Genomic DNA, 20,498 nt, shown 5'->3' with positions numbered 1-20,498 from the left:
GGGGAAACATGGCGGATGTCGATACAACGACGGCGAGATGTCTCGGCGGCCTCCTGCACGGAATAGCTCAGAGAACATATCACAACAACACGGAGCTCACGGAGGAGCTGTTGAGGAGTGAACTGTATCCCGAGCTGCCGCAGGACGAGTTCCACGCCCTGCACGAGACCATGAGAGGGCTGCTAAAGGTGCTTTCTCTCTGGTCCAAGTTCAGTTATTAGTGCAGACAGTAGATTGATTGAAAACTTTATTTAACAGATTGCAGAATGGGTACAATACAGTACGGCTCAATACACACAATTGTTAAGGGGATGCAGACCAGAGAAAGTCTTTCGTCTTGTTTACATCAGGGTCCCCCATTTTCAATTCATCAGGATATATATGAATATGACATACATCATGACATACAGATAGACAATACTGCTACATCTATACATTTATGACATACCAGATTTACAAATACAGTAGTATAACGACATGACTGTCCTGCAACTGAGTTTCTTAACTAGTTTGGTCCAATGGGTGCATACACGACTATATCTACGTTCGACTTAGACACCGTTTTATATACTCCTCCTTAGTTTGGTCTGCATTATTCTCGGACATCCACCACTGTCTCCCTCCTTCAGCCAGAAACAAGAAATACGTTTTTTTTCTCTCAACCTAATCATCAAATACCTGTGATATATATATCACACTAGTGTACAGCTCCAAGAGTTGTTTGAAAGATAAGAGAGTGCTATATATATATACACAGTACTAGTATAAACAAAGCCAGTCTCCCATTTATTGTCAGTGCAACAGCTGCTAAATGTGTTTACATCCCAATCCACATCTCAGATTAGCCTTCATCATCCTCTGCTTACTTTGGAAGAGTTGATCATATCAAATGCTGCTAGGACCGTCCTAGATCAGTAGTTCTCAAACCTTGATTCATTGATTAATGCACCTGATTGGATAAATGACATGCTGTTGCTAGTCTAGTGCGACATCTAGTGGCTGCATGTTGTCTAGTCTATAGTATCTTTAAATCACAACATATTGAATGGGATAGAAATGAAGTGCATAGGAGTATTTAAACATATTAGCATAGTAGGTAGTAGTATAGACAAGGGAGATTAATTAGTGGAATTAATTAAAATAATAGTAGGAAATAGTAGAAGACAGTAAGAATTTATTTTATTTATTTTTTATTTATTTGATGGACAGTCACAAAAGCCAGAATCGGGATTATTGCATGAATCCTGCATCTCTCCCACACCAGCAGCCATGTATCCTTCCTCAGCAGGGGCAGCACTAACACACTTATCGCCAATTGAACCACTATATGTCGCTCTAGACTCTAGAGCACCAGTATGTAATTGATCCAATCGGGTGCATTCCACGTGGGGGGAATGGGAAGTAGTTTAATGCCTGCTGCAACATTTAAACAACATACATTTTGGACCCGCAAATATTTTTTCAATGATAAATAATCAATACCTTTTTTGCGGGGGAGAAAAGCAATACTTTTATTCCACACCTTTCTAAAAGCTCTGTGGATGTATATTATTCTTTTTAAATAATGATTACTCACAACACAACATACACATTTTTTTATCTATAGCACCTTTAACATTTAAATCCAATAAATATAAGACATTACACATTGCAGTGGTAATGTCAAGACGTTATGGTCTTCTTCCAAAAGACATCACATTGCTTTGTGATTTGTATGGGGGGGGGGGGGGGGGGGATCGATATGCCCTCAAAGTTAAACAATTATAAAAGTATTGTGATGTGACATGTTGCCCTGACCTTAGTTAGCTACCTTTGTTCTAGGGCTGACCCCTATTAATCGATTAGTCGATTAATCGGTCGAAAGGGGCCGTAGTCGACTGGCCAACCTCTTAGTAGAATATTATAATTTTTATTTTTTATTTTTTTATCTTTTTTTTTTTTTTATATCATTTTTTTCAACAGAAAATAGTCATATAAGCGTGGCTAACGCTAATGGCACACATACCAGAGGCTAACTGCCTATGAAAACAGGCACAGAGGCACTGAAAGAGGATTTCACCCGTCTAATGAACACACTAGACTAGACACATATCAAGATGTATCCATCAGTGGACCAATTGCATGCTTTTGCAGAGAACAAGAAGCCTTCAGTCGACTCCTTCAGACATTAAGCACCCCCCACAGCCCAAATGGAATGATACAAAAAAAATTAAAAATATTATACTTTTTTTAAGTCGACCAATAGTCGACTAACGGCAAATTTTGGCCAATCCTAGTCGACCATCCAAATCCTTAGTCGGGGACAGCCCTATTTTGCTATGAGACCTAATTAGCGCTACCAGAGTCTCATGGCCAGAAGGAGCTTCTATCCCCAACAGGCCATCAGGACGCTCAGTGACTCTACGCAACACTAACCCATTCATTCTACAGTCATTGCACACACATCCACACACTCACTTTAAACATTTAACTTTAAACACTCACTTTAGACACTTTTTAACACTACACACCCATATTTTATCTATTTATTACTACTAAACAGATTTGCACTACATCTCTCTACCTCATTTTTGCATTCAGTTGCATTTTGTACTTTAGTTTTGTATATTGTATATTATTTTGTATAGTGTTTGGTTTTTTTTTTTTTTTTTTACTGTATATGAAGCACAATCTCAGACATTACATGTGACAAATAAAACAGAACTTGAATTTATGAACCACAGCGGTTCTGAGTAGGGATGTTCCATGTTGGCTTTTTTTTTTACCGATATCCGATATACCGATATTGTCCAACACTTAATTTCCGATGCCGATATCAACCGATACCGATATATGCTGGGTCCCCCCCCCCCCCCCCCCCCCCCCTCCAAAAACTGAATAACTTCAGGTAATTAACATTACATATCTCTTGTCGTGGAATTAACACAACATTATGCATACTTTTGACATCATAATTTGTTCTTACTTGCTTGCTTGGGTAAATAAAGGTTAAATAAATGTAAAAATCGACATTACATTTTAATGCCAATATGGGCCGATAATCTCGGACACCCCTAGTTCCTTGCTCTCTTGTGTGTTCCTGGCTCTCACTCCGCCCCTCTCTCCCCTCTCCTCAGTGCATCGCCGCGGCGGACATGGACCAGGCCCAGCTGGAGGCCTACCTCACGGCCCAGACCAGGAAGCAGGCCGGCGGGGCGCTGAGCGCCGAGCAGGCGGCCGCCCTCTCCCGCTTCTGGAAGAGCCAGCGGCCGCGCGTCCGGGAGAGCCTGCTGAGCCGCAGCCGCTGGGAGCCGGCCCTCAGGGGCCTCGCCTGGAGGGTGGACCTCCGCACCGCAGCCAGCCGGGGGGGCAGCAGCAGCAGCAGCAGCCCCGTGGCCCTGGTGGAGCTGGAGCTGGGGCGCACCGGACAGGTGAGGCTGTCTCCCCCCGAAGCCTGTTTTTGGGATTCGAACTTCGTCAGGGGTTTTCCAAAAAAATTTAAAAAAATTATTAATTCTAAATAGTTTTTATTTTTTTTATTTTTTTTTATAAATATCCTCAAACTAAATGAGTCTTTTATTAAATCAACTTTCTTTAATGAATATAACTCATCAGTTTCTAATACTATTAATAATAATAGTGTAGCCTAATCTTTATCTGCAACTGTGAAGAAAAACCCCATTGGTTTAAACAGAATGAATATAGACACATCAAAAAGATATATAAAAAAATTAAATATTTTTTTTTATTAAAAATAAAAAATTCTAATGTTGATTTAGAATTCGACTGCCAACGTAACGAACGAAGGTCCGAACGTTCGAACGTTTGGGCTCAGTCCTCCTCCCCGCCCCCGTCACGCGCTCGGTACCATCACAGCTTTAGTATAGGTTCCATTAGATTCAAATGTACTGTCGTCATCATACAGCAGCACGGGTGCAGTACAACGAAAAGAAGAAGTCTGGCATCCAACCAGAGTGCAAATGTAACGGTAAAGTGCAACTGAGAATCTCCAGGCGCGGTCTGGATGAAACCATGTAACGACCTGTCTGTGCGTTCAGCTCCCCTCGCCTCTAGTCCATGATGTCATCCAGGAGAGAGAGAGAGAGAGGGGGAGAGAGGGGGAGAGAGGGCGAGAGAGGGCGAGAGAGGGCGAGAGAGGGGGAGAGAGGGCGAGAGAGGGCGAGAGAGAGAGAGAGAGAGAGAGAGAGAGAGAGAGACGGAGAGAGAGAGAGAGACGTAGAGAGAGACGGAGAGAGACGGACGAATGCTTCTAGATCATGTGAGTTGTTTGATTTCAGCCCATGTGATTTAGCTCAAAAGATTTGAACATAGTTTCCTACCTCGCTGCCGTTCATCCATAAATAGAACAACGATGACAAACGTTGATTGAATCTGACTAGGTCAGAGGGCACGAGGGAAATACATGTTTCTTTTATTTGGTTTGTAGAGTCGCTATGGATGCTAGGGCCCCAGATCATGTTCCCAGGAGTGTCCTGTGAGTGTCTGAGAGGGGCACAGACATGGCATCAGGGACGTCCTGTGAGTGTCTGAGAGGGGCACAGACATGGCATCAGGGACGTCCTGTGAGTGTCTGAGAGGGGCACAGACATGGCATCAGGGACGTCCTGTGAGTGTCTGAGAGGGGCACAGATGTGGCATTAAGGGACGTCCTGTGAGTGTCTGAGAGGGGGACAGACGTGGCATCAGGGACGTCCTGTGAGTGTCTGAGAGGGGGACAGACGTGGCATTAAGGGACGTCCTGTGAGTGTCTGAGAGGGGCACAGATGTGGCATTAAGGGACGTCCTGTGAGTGTCTGAGAGGGGGACAGACATGGCATCAGGGACGTCCTGTGAGTGTCTGAGAGGGGCACAGATGTGGCATTAAGGGACGTCCTGTGAGTGTCTGAGAGGGGGACAGACGTGGCATCAGGGACGTCCTGTGAGTGTCTGAGAGGGGCACAGTCGTGGCATTAAGGGACGTCCTGTGAGTGTCTGAGAGGGGGACAGACGTGGCATCAGGGACGTCCTGTGAGTGTCTGAGAGGGGGACAGACGTGGCATCAGGGACATCCTGTGAGTGTCTGAGAGGGTGTGCAGGGCTGGCACCTTGGCACCTTGCATGGTCGCCTCCGCCGTCTGTGTGTGAAATTCATGTGTGAGTGAACGGGTAAAAATGTAAGGAACAAATTGTAAAGCGCTTTGGATAAAAAGCGCGCTATATAAAAATGCAGCCATTTGCCATTGAATGGAAATGGCATTGGTCGACTAATCGATTAGTTGATTTCATAGAGAATTGTGTTTCCCGCATGTAATGCAGAATGCCCCTTTTAAAATGTTACCTTTTCAGGAAATAACTAATTCAGCGCGGGGAAAAAAGCATAAAAAAACGGACTAATAATGAACTAAACTAGGGCTCGTCACTAACGATCATTTTTCTTTATCGATTAATCTGTTGATTATTTTATCGCTTAATCTAAAGTAAACCATTAATTTACCATCAACAACAATTGATTATATTTGCAATTAAATATTTCAAAATGTTTAATGAGTATCCTCGTCCTTTTTAGCTTTAGATTAAAAAAAACGACCAGCCAGAGAGATTCTTACCGGCCATAAATAGCTTTTTAGTATATTTCCATGAATTATTATATGTATTGTGTGTTATCTCTCCACTCCACGCTATGGTAGTGCTTGTTCCAGCACAGGAGATACGATTAAAATGTCTTTTCTATATATAGTCCATCAGGACTGAGCTCCGGACCTGGGGCGACAGGGCCTTCTCTGCAGCTGCCCCCACCCTCTGGAACGCACTGCCCAACCATATCCGTCATGCAGACGACACCCTCTCATCATTTAAAAAAAAGCCATCAAAACCCACCTTTTTACCCTGGCCTTCAAGCCTTGAACTCCTTCCTCTCTCACCTTTTATATATAAAAAAAAGTGTCTTTGAGCATTCGGAAAAGCGCTATACTACTACTACTACTACTACTACTACTACTACTGCTACTACTGCAACTACTGCAACTATTACTGCTACTACTATTACTACTACTACTACTACTACTACTACTACTACTACTACTACTACTACAGCTACTACTACTACTACTATTACTACTACTACTACTACTACTACTGCTACTACTACTACTACTACTATTACTACTACTACTACTACTACTACTACTACTACTACTACTACTACTACTACTACTACTACTACTACTACTACTACAGCTACTACTACTACTACTACTACTACTACTACTACTACTACAGCTGCTACTACTACTACTACTACCACTACTACTACTACTACTACTACTACTACTACAGATACTACTACTACTACCACTACTACTGCTACTAAAACTCCCACAGTGATCCGTCTCCTCGTCATGTAGTCTCTCCGGTTCTAGCCTCCTCTATCTGTGCTAGTCTGACACTCCCCTGGCGCTGACAAATCAGGTCAGCCACGCCGTGCGACCTTGATATCATCCTATTTTAAATGCTGTAGCTTTTACAAGGTTATTATTAGTCGTTCCCAAAAACATTAATGAAGAAATCCGGACTGGCTCTGTTTTTCGATAATGCGATGGCTGATCCCTTAGGTGAGGAAAACCACTGAGCTGTTAGCTGTTAAGAATATATATATATATATGTGTTTGAATATACCTGCATATAATCCTTCTATATACCTAAACTAAATAAGACTCGTGCACATCTAGTTGGACCCCGACTGGAGGTGCAGGTCAGCGCAAGAGAGATATATAAACTAAAAGGAGAAAACCTTCAAAAAGAAAGAAGGGACCGCACACTAAAAAAGCAAAAACCAGTCCTAGGAGTGTGCGGTCCCTTCTTTCTTTTTGAAGGTTTTCTCCTTTTAGTTATATATCCTTCTATATACCTACTTATACAACTGCAGATAACCCATATAACTCTGTATGATAGCATGTACAACAGTCAGTGCTGTATATTCACTATTCAGCATATATGCATTTAATAATGAATAGAATAGAATAGAAGTACTTTATCGATCCAGAGGGAAAGTCAGCGCCACAGATCACTCACAGTAAACATTTAGGTAGTAAAAAATCCAATCAGGGATATACATTCTAAGATATACAGCCAAAAATATACGGTAAAATGTACAGTAATAAGATTTAAAAAGTAAAAGTCCAGGAAGATTATGCCAGAGTTGTACCGTCACTCTGTGCTCAGTGATGCAGTGAGGCACAGTGATACCTTATATAGTCTGATGGCTGTCGGAATGAAGGACTTCCTGTTTTGCATCTTGGGAGTCTTAGTCTAACACTGAACGTGCTCCTTCTGTCAGCCGAGTCCGTGTGTAGTGGGTGGGAGGGGTTGTATATTATTTATATTTACAGCATACATACTGTATATAAATATAGATATATACATATATCTGTCTGAATATACCTGCATTTAATCCTTCAATATACCTACTTATACACCTGCAGATAACCCATATAACTCTGTATGATAGCATGTACAATAATGCTGTATATACTGTGTGTATATATTCTTACTGTATAGATATCTATCCACATATACCTGTACATAACTTCACATAATCCTTTTTACATATCTGTAGAGATACTATATCTATATCTGTACATATGCCTTACCTACTCTTACTAGTTACGCTGCTGGCCAGTATGACTTACTACCATAGTGTCTTTATACCTGTATCACTGTACATAATATTAATACTACATCTCTGTACGCACATCTGATTAGCACCATTACTCAGTAGTAGTGTACTAATTTATATATTCTATATATACCCAGTTTAAATCACCTGTACATTATATATATACTGTTGCACTTTACTGTGACCTTTGCACTCGGGTTGGATGCCAAACTTCCTTTCCCTGTACTCTACTTGTGCTGCATGATGACAATAAAATGTAATCTATAATCCAATCATTTAGAACTATTGAACCCTCCTCCCTGTAATGACTGGGATGGGTCCAGGTCAGTCTGTCTGTCCGGCGGGCAGGGCGTTATCGTGGTTTTCTCCCGGTGAACCATCACGTGGCTGCTACTGCTAGAGAAGGTTTGGTCATTCTGTCACGGACACCAATGTTAGTTTGGTGCGCGAGAATCACCAGATCCACCATATATTTTTATCTAAGGTTCTTATATAATGAAGGTTTGGTCAATGATGTGGAAGGTAACCGCTACTGGAGCGCTGACTGGCACCAGCGTTCTAACGGTTGAATCACTTCGATAGAACCCTGGCACCAGCGTTCTAATGGTTGAATCACTTCGATAGAACCCTGGCACCAGCGTTCTAATGGTTGAATCACTTCAATAGAACCCTGGCACCAGCGTTCTAATGGTTGAATCACTTCAATAGAACCCTGGCACCAGCGTTCTAATGGTTGAATCACTTCTATAGAACCCTGGCACCAGCGTTCTAATGGTTGAATCACTTCAATAGAACCCTGGCACCAGCGTTCTAATGGTTGAATCACTTCGATAGAACCCTGGCACCAGCGTTCTAATGGTTGAATCACTTCTATAGAACCCTGGTCCCAGCGCTGGATCTCCACATTGTTGTCAAGGAACGGTTGTAAAAGTCTGAAGACCTTGGTAATACCAGTGACAGTTGTGTTGTTGTGTTGTTGTGTTGTTGTGTTGTGTTGTTGTGTTGTGTCCATTTCATCTGGATCTCATTCTCTGTCCACACATCAAGCAATGCTGGTTCCCATGACAACACTTATCATAATTCTACGGCAGCCATCTTAGTCATTAATGTACCAAAGCAGCCATCTCATAGTGCACCAAAGCAGCCATCTCATAGTGCACCAAAGCAGCCATCTTATAGTGCACCAAAGCAGTCATCTTATAGTGCACCAAAGCAGTCATCTTATAGTGCACCAAAGCAGCCATCTTATAGTGCACCAAAGCAGCCATCTTATAGTGCACGAAAGCAGCCATCTTATAGTGCACCAAAGCAGTCATCTTATAGTGCACCAAAGCAGCCATCTCATAGTGCACCAAAGCAGCCATCTCATAGTGCACCAAAGCAGCCATCTCATAGTGCACCAAAGCAGCCATCTTATAGTGCACCAAAGCAGCCATCTCATAGTGCACCAAAGCAGCCATCTTATAGTGCACCAAAGCAGTCATCTTATAGTGCACCAAAGCAGTCATCTTATAGTGCACCAAAGCAGCCATCTTATAGTGCACCAAAGCAGCCATCTTATAGTGCACGAAAGCAGCCATCTTATAGTGCACCAAAGCAGCCATCTCATAGTGCACCAAAGCAGCCATCTCATAGTGCACCAAAGCAGTCATCTTATAGTGCACCAAAGCAGTCATCTTATAGTGCACCAAAGCAGCCATCTCATAGTGCACCAAAGCAGCCATCTCATAGTGCACCAAAGCAGCCATCTTATAGTGCACCAAAGCAGCCATCTCATAGTGCACCAAAGCAGCCATCTTATAGTGCACCAAAGCAGTCATCTTATAGTGCACCAAAGCAGTCATCTTATAGTGCACCAAAGCAGCCATCTTATAGTGCACCAAAGCAGTCATCTTATAGTGCACCAAAGCAGTCATCTTATAGTGCACCAAAGCAGTCATCTTATAGTGCACCAAAGCAGCCATCTTATAGTGCACCAAAGCAGTCATCTTATAGTGCACCAAAGCAGTCATCTCATAGTGCACCAAAGCAGCCATCTCATAGTGCACCAAAGCAGCCATCTTATAGTGCACCAAAGCAGCCATCTTATAGTGCACCAAAGCAGCCATCTTATAGTGCACCAAAGCAGCCATCTCATAGTGCACCAAAGCAGCCATCTTATAGTGCACCAAAGCAGTCATCTTATAGTGCACCAAAGCAGCCATCTCATAGTGCACCAAAGCAGTCATCTTATAGTGCACCAAAGCAGCCATCTCATAGTGCACCAAAGCAGCCATCTCATAGTGCACCAAAGCAGCCATCTTATAGTGCACCAAAGCAGCCATCTTATAGTGCACCAAAGCAGCCATCTTATAGTGCACCAAAGCATTGCCACAACAATGTGGAACGCCCTACCCACAGCTGTAAAGGAATGTGAATCACTACCCACTTTCAAAACCTCTCTCAAAGAGCACCTACGGGAGACTGCAATTCGAAACTGGCCCCTGTAAATGTCCAAACCCAACCCCCCTCCAATGTACAGTTCAATGTACAGATGTAGCAGACAGTACTGTCTATCTGTATGTCATGTATGTCATATGATGAATTGAAAATGGGGGACCCTGATGTAAACAAGACGAAAGTCTTTCTCTGGTCTGCATCCTCTTAACAATTGTGTGTATTGAGCCGTACTGTATTGTACCCATTCTGCAATCTGTTAATAACATTTTCAATCAATCAATCAATCAATCAAGCAGCTATCTCATAGTGTACCAAAGGACGTTACCATGATACTCTAGGAAACACCTCTTCTATCCATTCAAACCCTGTGATCTCCTGCCTCTCTGAAAACATGCGCCTTCTCCCAGAGCTGCTGTTCAAACGGAACAAAAGACGGTGGGATAAACAAAACAGACAATGTGGTCGCCCCGGGCAACAGTTGTTGAAGAGAGAGGGAGAACATAACAGGGAGAGAGAGAGAGAGAGAGGGAGAGAGAGAGGGAGAGAGAGGGAGAGGGAGAGAGAGAGAGAGAGAGAGAGAGAGAGAGAGAGAGAGAGGGAGAGGGAGAGGGAGAGAGCCTCTGGACGCCACTTCATAAATTTTCAAAGCGTATTGAACATAATGAACACGCCCACATGTCACTCACAGTGTCGTCACAGACGTGGGCCGAATGGAGCCACCATTGGCCGATCGTGCCGCCTACCCAACCCCCACCCCACCCACCCCACCACCTCCAATGTACAGTTTCCCAGTTACAGTTTGTTTTGTTATTCTTATTCTGTCTAAATGTTTACCGTGAGCGACTTGTAGTGTCAAACTTCCCTCGGGATGATTTAAAGTATTTCTATTGTATTTCTATTCTATTCATGAGCAGGTTGGCACCTCCGCCATTGGTGTGTGAATGGGTACAAATGCGAGGAACTAAATTGTAAAGTGCTTTGGGATAAAAAGCTGTTACAGTATGTAAATTAGGGCTGACCGATTCTGGCTAAAGAATAAAATCATTTATTGAACTCTTTCTTAAACAGACAACATAACATATATCAAAGTGTTTAGGCGGCTGGGTGGCGCAGCGGACATTGCGCTCGTCACCAACGCAAGAGACACCGGTATAGAATCCGGCTGTCAGCGTTGCCTCCGGCTTGGGCCGGCCGTCATACTGACTCAATTGGCAGAGTCAGCGGGAGGGGAGTCGATGGGTGGTAATCTGGACGTCGTGGACAGCGACTCCTACAGGTCGGTTGGGTGACGCCTGCACAGCAGAGACAGGAAAATGGCGGGGGCAGTGTGAGCCTCCCACACGTTACTCCTCGCCAATGAGAGTCCGCGCTGGCAGGTGAAAAGATGTGACTGGCTGCCTCCACATGTATCGGAGGGGACACGTGATGCAAGGCTTCTATCCTCCCTACGACCGGCCAGTGGGGGGCACATGCGAGCAACGATCAGGACAGGACAGGGAGAATTGGCACGAGAGGGAATTGGGATGGGGAGAAAAATCACAGAAAAAGGAGGAGAAAAAGTAGGTAAAAAAAAATATATATATATCAAAGTGCTTGACTTAAATTTAAACAACATATATCAAAGTGCTTGACTTAAACTTAAGTCTCTTGTAACATACAAAATAACTCGAGTCAGAATCGTCATCATTTAAAAAAGTAAAGTTAAAAGTAAATTTTTTTTTTTTAAATAAATAAATATATTATATATTTTAATAAAAAGAAATCGTCATCATTTAGAAATGCGTTTGATTAAGTGTATGAATCGAGATTGTGTTTTTTTCCCCCCGATTAATAGCCCTAATGTAAATGCACCGCTCACGGAGGTCGTGACGCTCAAAAGGCCCCCGGCGAGGGTCGGGCTTCATATCTCTAGACTCCGCCCTCACGACACGTGATATACACGGTTGTTCTGTCCCCTGTGACTGACCTGGGATCAGGCTTCATATCTCTAGACTCCGCCCTCACGACACGTGATATACACGGTTGTTCTGTCCTCTGTGACTGACCTGGGATCAGGCTTCATATCTCTACACTCCGCCCTCACGACACGTGATATACACGGTTGTTCTGTCCCCTGTGACTGACCTGGGGTCAGGCTTCATATCTCTAGACTCCGCCTTCACGACACGTGATATACACGGTTGTCGTGTCCCCTGTGACTGACCTGGGATCAGGCTTGATATCTCTAGACTCCACCCTCACGACACGTGATATACACGGTTGTTCTGTCCCCTGTGACTGACCTGGGGTCAGGCTTCATATCTCTAGACTCCACCCTCACGACACGTGATATACACGGTTGTTCTGTCCCCTGTGACTGACCTGGGATCAGGCTTCATATCTCTAGACTCCGCCCTCACGACACGTGATATACACGGTTGTTCTGTCCCCTGTGACTGACCTGGGGTCAGGCTTCATATCTCTAGACTCCGCCTTCACGACACGTGATATACACGGTTGTTCTGTCCCCTGTGACTGACCTGGGATCAGGCTTCATATCTCTACACTCCGCCCTCACGACACGTGATATACACGGTTGTTCTGTCCTCTGTGACTGACCTGGGATCAGGCTTCATATCTCTAGACTCCGCCCTCACGACACGTGATATACACGGTTGTTCTGTCCCCTGTGACTGACCTGGGATCAGGCTTCATATCTCTAGACTCCACCCTCACGACACGTGATATACACGGTTGTTCTGTCCCCTGTGACTGACCTGGGATCAGGCTTCATATCTCTAGACTCCGCCCTCACGACACGTGATATACACGGTTGTTCTGTCCTCTGTGACTGACCTGGGATCAGGCTTCATATCTCTACACTCCGCCCTCACGACACGTGATATACACGGTTGTTCTGTCCCCTGTGACTGACCTGGGATCAGGCTTCATATCTCTAGACTCCGCCCTCACGACACGTGATATACACGGTTGTCGTGTCCTCTGTGACTGACCTGGGATCAGGCTTCATATCTCTAGACTCCACCCTCACGACACGTGATATACACGGTTGTTCTGTCCCCTGTGACTGACCTGGGATCAGGCTTCATATCTCTAGACTCCGCCTTCACGACACGTGATATACACGGTTGTTCTGTCCCCTGTGACTGACCTGGGGTCAGGCTTCATATCTCTAGACTCCGCCCTCACGACACGTGATATACACGGTTGTTCTGTCCCCTGTGACTGACCTGGGATCAGGCTTCATATCTCTAGACTCCGCCTTCACGACACGTGATATACACGGTTGTTCTGTCCTCTGTGACTGACCTGGGATCAGGCTTGATATCTCTAGACTCCACCCTCACGACACGTGATATACACGGTTGTTCTGTCCCCTGTGACTGACCTGGGATCTGGCTTCGAATTGGTGGTGAAGCCTGGTGACGAGGTCTCGTCTATATATCAGGGCTGTCAGTTGTTTCCCTACTTTCCCTACTATGACTGACTCATCTCAGTCAGTCATAGTAGTCTCCCTCCTACAATCGTTTGACCTGACTCCCACTGCCATGCCTCCCACCCACAAAGCAGGCAACTCCTTGGATCTCATATTTTCCCGTAACTCCAGCATCATTAACACCACGGTAACTCCCCTACATGTATCTGACCATTCCTTCATATCCTTCTCACTAACTCTCATGCTTAACCGAAAGGTCTTCACCCCAACTCAAACAGTCTCACTCAGACGCAACCTGCCCTCCCTATCCCCCTCCACCCTCTCCTCTGACATACTATCCGCTCTACCTTTGAGTGACACCTTCTCTGCCCTCTCCACAGAGATGGCAACCTCCACCCTCCTTTCAGCCCTTGCAACCTCCTTCGACAAGCTCTGTCCCCTCGTTGAAAAACCTGCCCGCCGTTCCCCACCCAGTCCATGGCTGACAGATCCAGTGAGAGAACAAAGACAGGTCCTGAGAGCAGCTGAAAGGAAGTATAGAAAGTCACGCCTCACTGCTGACATCGACACATATCACAACCTCTTGTTAACATTCTCCAAAACCATCACTAATGCCAAAGCTTCTTTCTTCCACCATAGGATCGAGGCCTCTGCCAAGAATCTTCGCAAACTGCATGCTACCATGTCCTCCCTCCTCACTCCCCCCCCACCCCCCCCTCCCTCATCTTTCTCTGCCGAAGACTTTGCGATCTTCTTTGAGGAAAAAGTGGAGAACATCCGCAGCTCCTTCTCCCAACCCCCACCCATTCCAAATGCTGAATCGAGAACCTCATCCTTCACTCTGTCATCTTTCTCTCCCATTACAGAAGCAGAGACCCTGACACTGGTAACGTCAAACCGTCCGACTACTTGCCAGCTGGACCAGCTACCCTCCCCACTCCTCCAGACCATAGCACCAGACATCCTCCCATTCCTAACTGCAACCATCAACTCCTCACTCAACTCGGGGGTGGTCCCCACCTCCCTAAAACAAGCCAGAGTCACGCCGCTCATAAAAAAACCAACCCTGAACCCTACCGTCATAGGCAACTACCGTCCTGTCTCTCTTCTCTCCTTCCTTTCTAAAACACTTGAACGTGCTGTATCCAACCAACTTACTACTTATCTCTTACAGAATGACCTCCTAGACCCTAATCAGTCAGGCTTCAGGACTGGTCACTCCACAGAGACAGCCCTCATTGCGGTCACAGAGGCACTTCACTTAGCAAAAGCGAAAGGCCTCTCCTCTGTCCTGATTCTCCTAGATCTATCTGCAGCCTTCGACACAGTCAACCACCAGATCCTCCTTGCGGCCCTCGCAGGAATGGGAGTGGCTGGCTCTGCGCTGACATGGCTGTCATCATACCTCAATGACCGCTCCTACCAAGTGTCATGGAGAGGGACCCTGTCGGCCACCCGCCCCCTGCGGACGGGTGTCCCCCAGGGCTCGGTTTTAGGACCCCTTCTCTTCTCCCTCTACACTAAATCACTGGGTAACATTATCACGTCTCATGGCTTCTCCTACCATTGTTATGCCGACGATACTCAACTCTTCCTCTCCTTCCCTCCCTCAGATATCCACGTCTCTGTGCGGATCTCGGCCTGTCTGTCCGACATCTCAGCCTGGATGACGTCCAACCACCTCAAACTGAACCTAAGCAAAACAGAATTGCTCCACCTGCCGGCCAAATCCTCCCCCCTAACCGACCTTTCAATCACAGTCGAGAATGCAGCTGTGACTGCGTCCCCGACCGCCAAGAACCTTGGTGTTGTCCTCGACGACCAGTTGAACTTCTCTGCTCACATCGCAGCGACGACCAGAACCTGCCGATTCCTCCTGAGCAACGTCAGAAGGATACGCCCCTTCCTGACAAAAGAAGCCACCCAACTCCTCGTCCAATCAACAGTCATCTCCCGCCTCGACTACTGCAATGCACTGCTCGCTGGCCTCCCGGCCACTGCCACTAAGCCTCTTCAACTCATTCAGAACGCAGCGGCCCGCCTGATCTCAAACCTACCGAAGTCGGCCCACGTCACCCCACTTCTTAGGGACCTGCACTGGCTCCCCATTGCTGCACGTATCCGCTTCAAGGCCCTCGACCTAGCATACCGTGCGGCAAAGGGAACCGCTCCCGCCTACCTCCGGTCAATGGTCTCTAACTACACACCCTCAAGACCCCTACGCTCTGCATCTTCTGGCCGCCTCAGACCTACTCCTATCCAAGCTCCGGGAGGGTCATCAAAGAGAAGTCGCCTATTCTCAGTCCTTGCCCCACAATGGTGGAATGAACTACCCACCCCAGTTAGGACAGCCGAATCACGTCCAATCTTTCGCCGTCGACTAAAGACGCACTTCTTCAACCATTATCTGAATTAAAAAAAAAAAAAAAAAAAAAACTAACCCTAACTAACCGTACTGTCATGCACTTGTCCTAATAAACTAACCTACACTGTAGCACTCAACACTTTGATGAACATTGTTGCTCAGCTGATAGAGTTGTGCCCTTCCTGATGGCTTGTCGTACAGAACTTGTAAGTCGCTTTGGATAAAAGCGTCAGCTAAATGACTAAATGTAAATGTAAATGTTGATTGATTGATTGATTAAAAACTTTATTAACAGATTGCAGAATGGGTACAATTAAATACAGTACGGCTCAATGCACAAAATAAATAAATAAATAAAAAATAAATAAATAAAATATGACATACACGACATACAGATATGTCAATGTAGCTGGTCGTCATAGCGAGGGCGCCGTGATGTTGTCTTCTACGCGGCACACACAGACAATGGAGGATATCGAAGCTAGCTATGCAGCTATGCTAACCAGTGCCTTATTAGCTAACGTACGCTAGCCGCAATGCTAACGGTTATAATGGGAAATCGCAGTCACATAAGCTAACAAAATTACCAATCTTTTTGTGAAACTAAACTCTTCGTTCTTGGTGGTGAATTGTGTTGCTGTTAGAACTAGTATATCTATTGGAATGTCTGTTAGAACTGTTATATCTATTAGAACTGGTATAGCTATTGGAATGTCTGTTAGAACTGTTATATCTATTAGAACTGGTATAGCTATTGGAATGTCTGTTAGAACTGTTATATCTATTAGAACTGGTATAGCTATTGGAATGTCTGTTAGAACTGTTATATCTATTAGAACTGGTATAGCTATTGGAATGTCTGTTAGAACTGTTATATCTATTAGAACTGGTATAGCTATTGGAATGTCTGTTAGAACTGTTATATCTATTAGAACTGGTATAGCTATTGGAATGTCTGTTAGAACTGTTATATCTATTAGAACTGGTATAGCTATTGGAATGTCTGTTAGAACTGTTATATCTATTAGAACTGGTATAGCTATTGGAATGTCTGTTAGAACTGTTATATCTATTAGAACTGGTATAGCTATTGGAATGTCTATTAGAACTGTTATATCTATTAGAACTGGTATAGCTATTGGAATGTCCATTAGAACTGTTATATCTATTAGAACTGGTATATCTTTCCGGGTTGGCCGACCGTCCACACTAATACAATTGGCGGTGTTAGCGGGTGGGAAACCCGGCGGGGGTGGGTCCTGGTCGTTGTAAACAGCGACTCCTACAGGTCGGTCGGGGCGCCTGCACAGCAAGGGAAGGATCTAGGAGAGGTAGTGTGACCCTTCCACACGTTACACTCTCCCAGTGAGAGTCCGCGCTGCCAGGTGAAAAGAAGCGGTGGGCTGGGTACACATGTGTCGGAGGAAGCATGTGATAGTATCCGCCCTCCCGGACCGACGGTAGGGGGTAGAGTGCGCAACGACCAGGAAGGGGATTGGGAATTGGCATAACGACTAACATTGGGAGGAGAGAAAACGGAAAAAGAAGGGGGGGGAAAGATAATAATAAAAAAAAAAAAAAGAACTGGTATATCTATTAGAATGTCTAGTTACCGGAGATTGCGTTCGTCACCAACCCCGGAGCGGCTGGATTCGCCTGTTCGAATCCAGCTCACAGCTCCGGAGTTGTCACCAGCTTGGCTTGCCGTTCACACTAATACAATTGTCTGTATTAGAGGGTGGGAGAAGCTGGCGGGGTGGGTCCGGGTCGTTGTAAACAGTGACTCCTACAGTTCGGTCGGGGCGCCTGCTAAGCGCGGATAGGATCTAAGTGGGATAGTGTGATCCTTCCACACGCTACGCCCTCTCAGTGAGAATCCGCGCTGCCAGGTGAAAAGAAGCGGTTGATTGGCTGGACGTGTGTCGGAGGAAGCACGTGGTAGCCTCCACTCTCCCAGACCGACTGTGGGGGGTAAGTGCGCAGCGACCAGGAAGGGGATTGGGAATTGGCATAACGACTAACATTGGGATGGGAGAAAATCGGAGGAAAAAGGTGGGGGAAAAAGATCAATAAATATTTTTTTTTTACAACATTCTGTTTCCTTTCTCAACCTGCACCTATAGGACAGAAAGGGTATAACCGCACGCTGCCTTCATGATCCTCTCTGTTTGCTCGTCTTCCAGGACTCTGAGTTTGTGTGTCTGGAGTTTGACGAAGCCAAGGCCAACCAGGTGCTGAAGAAAATGGCCGACATCCAGGAGAGCATCGACAGCATTGTTCACCGCAGCTAGGGATGTGTGTGTGTGTGTGTGTGTGCGCGTGCGTGCGTGCGTGTGTGTTGGGTGGCGGGCATAAAGACAATGGTTTCTAGGTGTAAGAGGCTGATGTTCTCTGTGACTGACTCATCCTCCTTCCTGTGATGTGAATGTGACCCGTTTCCTGGCCAGTCTGCTCCGTTTCCTGTCAGTCAGTCAACTGGACCGGACTGGGAACAGAAACCGTTTAGAGAGCAGGTCTACATTCACCAGAGAGCCCTACAGGTCTACATTAGATCCATCAAGAGATGTAGTGGAGGGTAGGGGTGTAAAGGTACACGTATACCGTACCGAACAAGTTTCAGTGTGTTCCGTACCGTACCGAACGGCTGTGTACCGGACGAATACGACGGTATGTTAACCACTTAACGACCGCCCACCGGGAGCTGTTTTTTTTCTTCACAATCTAATATAATTATTATTTTTATTTTTTATTTACAAGTAGATTATTCATTTCAATATGGAATATATACGTCGACAGCCCTACAAGTACAATTAGTTACTGCACACTACTACATCGCCCCTGAGTGGAACATGGAAAGCCAAACTTTCCCCCCCACTGTACCGAAAACCCGTACCGAACCGTGAGTTCAAAACCGAGGTACGTACCGAACCGTGGTTTTTGTGTAGCGTTACACCCCTAGTGGAGGGTGAACTCTCAAACCGTTATAAAGTTGACCCACCTTTTAGTTGGTAAAGTCTCTACTACAAGTACGATGGTACATGTGTATTAGATAGGGCTGACCCCTATTAATCGATTAGTCGACTAATCGGCCGAAAGGAGCCGTAGTCGACTGGCCAACCTCTTAGTCGAATATAATAATAAAAAAAATTATTAAAAAAATATTAATATTTAAAAAAAAAAAATTTTATCATCATTCTTTCCAAAAGAAAAGAGGCCTAGAAGCGTGGCTAACGCTAATGGCACGCATACCAGAAGCTAACTGCCTAGGAAAACAGGCACAGAGGCACTGAAAGAGGATTTCACCCGTCTAATGAACACACTAGACTAGACAAATATCAAGATGTATCCATCAGTGGACCAATTGCATGCTTTTGCAGAGGACAAGAAGCCTTCAGTCGACTCCTTCAGACATTAAGCACCCCCACAGCCCAAATGGAATGAGAAAAAAGTAAAAAGAATTTAAAGTTTAAAAATATTATATTTTTTTTTTCTTTTTTTTTTCGACCAATAGTCGACTAACCGCAAATTTTTGCCAATCCTAGTCGACCATCCAAATCCTTAGTCGGGGACGGCCCTATAGTATTAGACAGTATAGTTTCACTACACTGAGGTATTTGCAGTTGTAGAAATGTGTGCCGGCGCTGGAAGAAACAAAATGTTCAACTTGAAGAAGATGTAGTTCTGATTCTGAGGAAGAGGCAGTCAAGGGGGCGGGGCCAACATGTGATCAAATGCAAGTCGTGTAAGAGAGCAGTTTAATATCTGATTGACTCAAGTTTACATGTCACATGTTCTGTACATAAACAAGTTGTTCTCTTGTGAAATATCTTGAATCTTTCTTTCGTCATTTCAGTCTCATTAGCGTTTGACTAAAATTAAATGTCGGTGTTTAGTTTTAAATGTTTAGTTTATACTGCGAATGTTTAGTTTAACATGTTTAGTTTATACTGCGAATGTTTAGTTTAACATGTTTAGTTTATACTGCAAATGTTTTAGTTTAACATGTGTAGTTTATACTGCGAATGTTTTAGTTTGCGTTCTCCCGTCCACGTGCGTGCACTTTCACAAAATGCGTTTTGTTTCTTGTGTCTGTTTGTTTTCTGTACCTTTTTTATTTGCCGACACATCCTGAAGACACTTGTTATATTGTGTTGGCCTTATTATTATCCTAGATTCTAGAACATGTTGGTGTAACAGAGTTGGAGAGATTTGTTAACACTGTCCTTCACCCAGGCAGAAGAAGCCAAATGCCTTGCTATTTTTCATTCCATTTGATTTGATTTATTAGAGGATTGTAACGACACACGTCAAGGATAAAACACAATAAAGTCAGAGACTTGTTTCCACTGTGCTCCTTGGTCTTCCACAAACATGACACACGGTACCACAAAGAACAGACATGGGTACAACGCGGAAATCATCTTAAGAACTATGAATGAATGATGAATGAAAACTCATTGATTGGTTGATTGAAATTTTTATTAACAGATTGCAGAATGGGTACAATACAGTACGGCTCAATACACACAATTGTTAAGGGGATGCAGACCAGAGAAAGACTTTCGTCTTGTTTACATGTCTTCGTCTTGTTACCCACCCCTCCT

The 20,498-nt window shown here is 44.8% G+C and overlaps 1 protein-coding gene across 2 annotated transcripts; it reads left to right on the top strand.

The window, feature by feature from the left end:
- The first annotated feature begins 5 nt into the window (after positions 1-5).
- Positions 6-20,217, top strand: commd1 (copper metabolism (Murr1) domain containing 1). Of its 2 annotated transcripts, none has more exons than XM_084318004.1 (3): positions 6-188; positions 3,117-3,410; positions 18,078-20,217. In XM_084318004.1, exons 1-3 carry the CDS (start codon positions 9-11, stop codon positions 18,183-18,185), a joined length of 582 nt encoding a protein of 193 aa, XP_084174130.1. In that variant the 5' UTR covers positions 6-8; the 3' UTR covers positions 18,186-20,217. The 2 variants fall into 2 exon arrangements, with proteins under 2 accessions (XP_084174130.1, XP_084174129.1); XM_084318003.1 differs by having other exon boundaries at positions 18,018-20,217.
- The last annotated feature ends 281 nt before the right edge of the window (positions 20,218-20,498 follow it).

Source organism: Notolepis coatsorum (genome assembly GCF_963971535.1).
Source record: "Notolepis coatsorum genome assembly, chromosome: 7".
Lineage (NCBI taxonomy): Eukaryota > Metazoa > Chordata > Actinopteri > Aulopiformes > Paralepididae > Notolepis > Notolepis coatsorum.
This window is presented reverse-complemented; position numbering and strand designations above follow the sequence as displayed.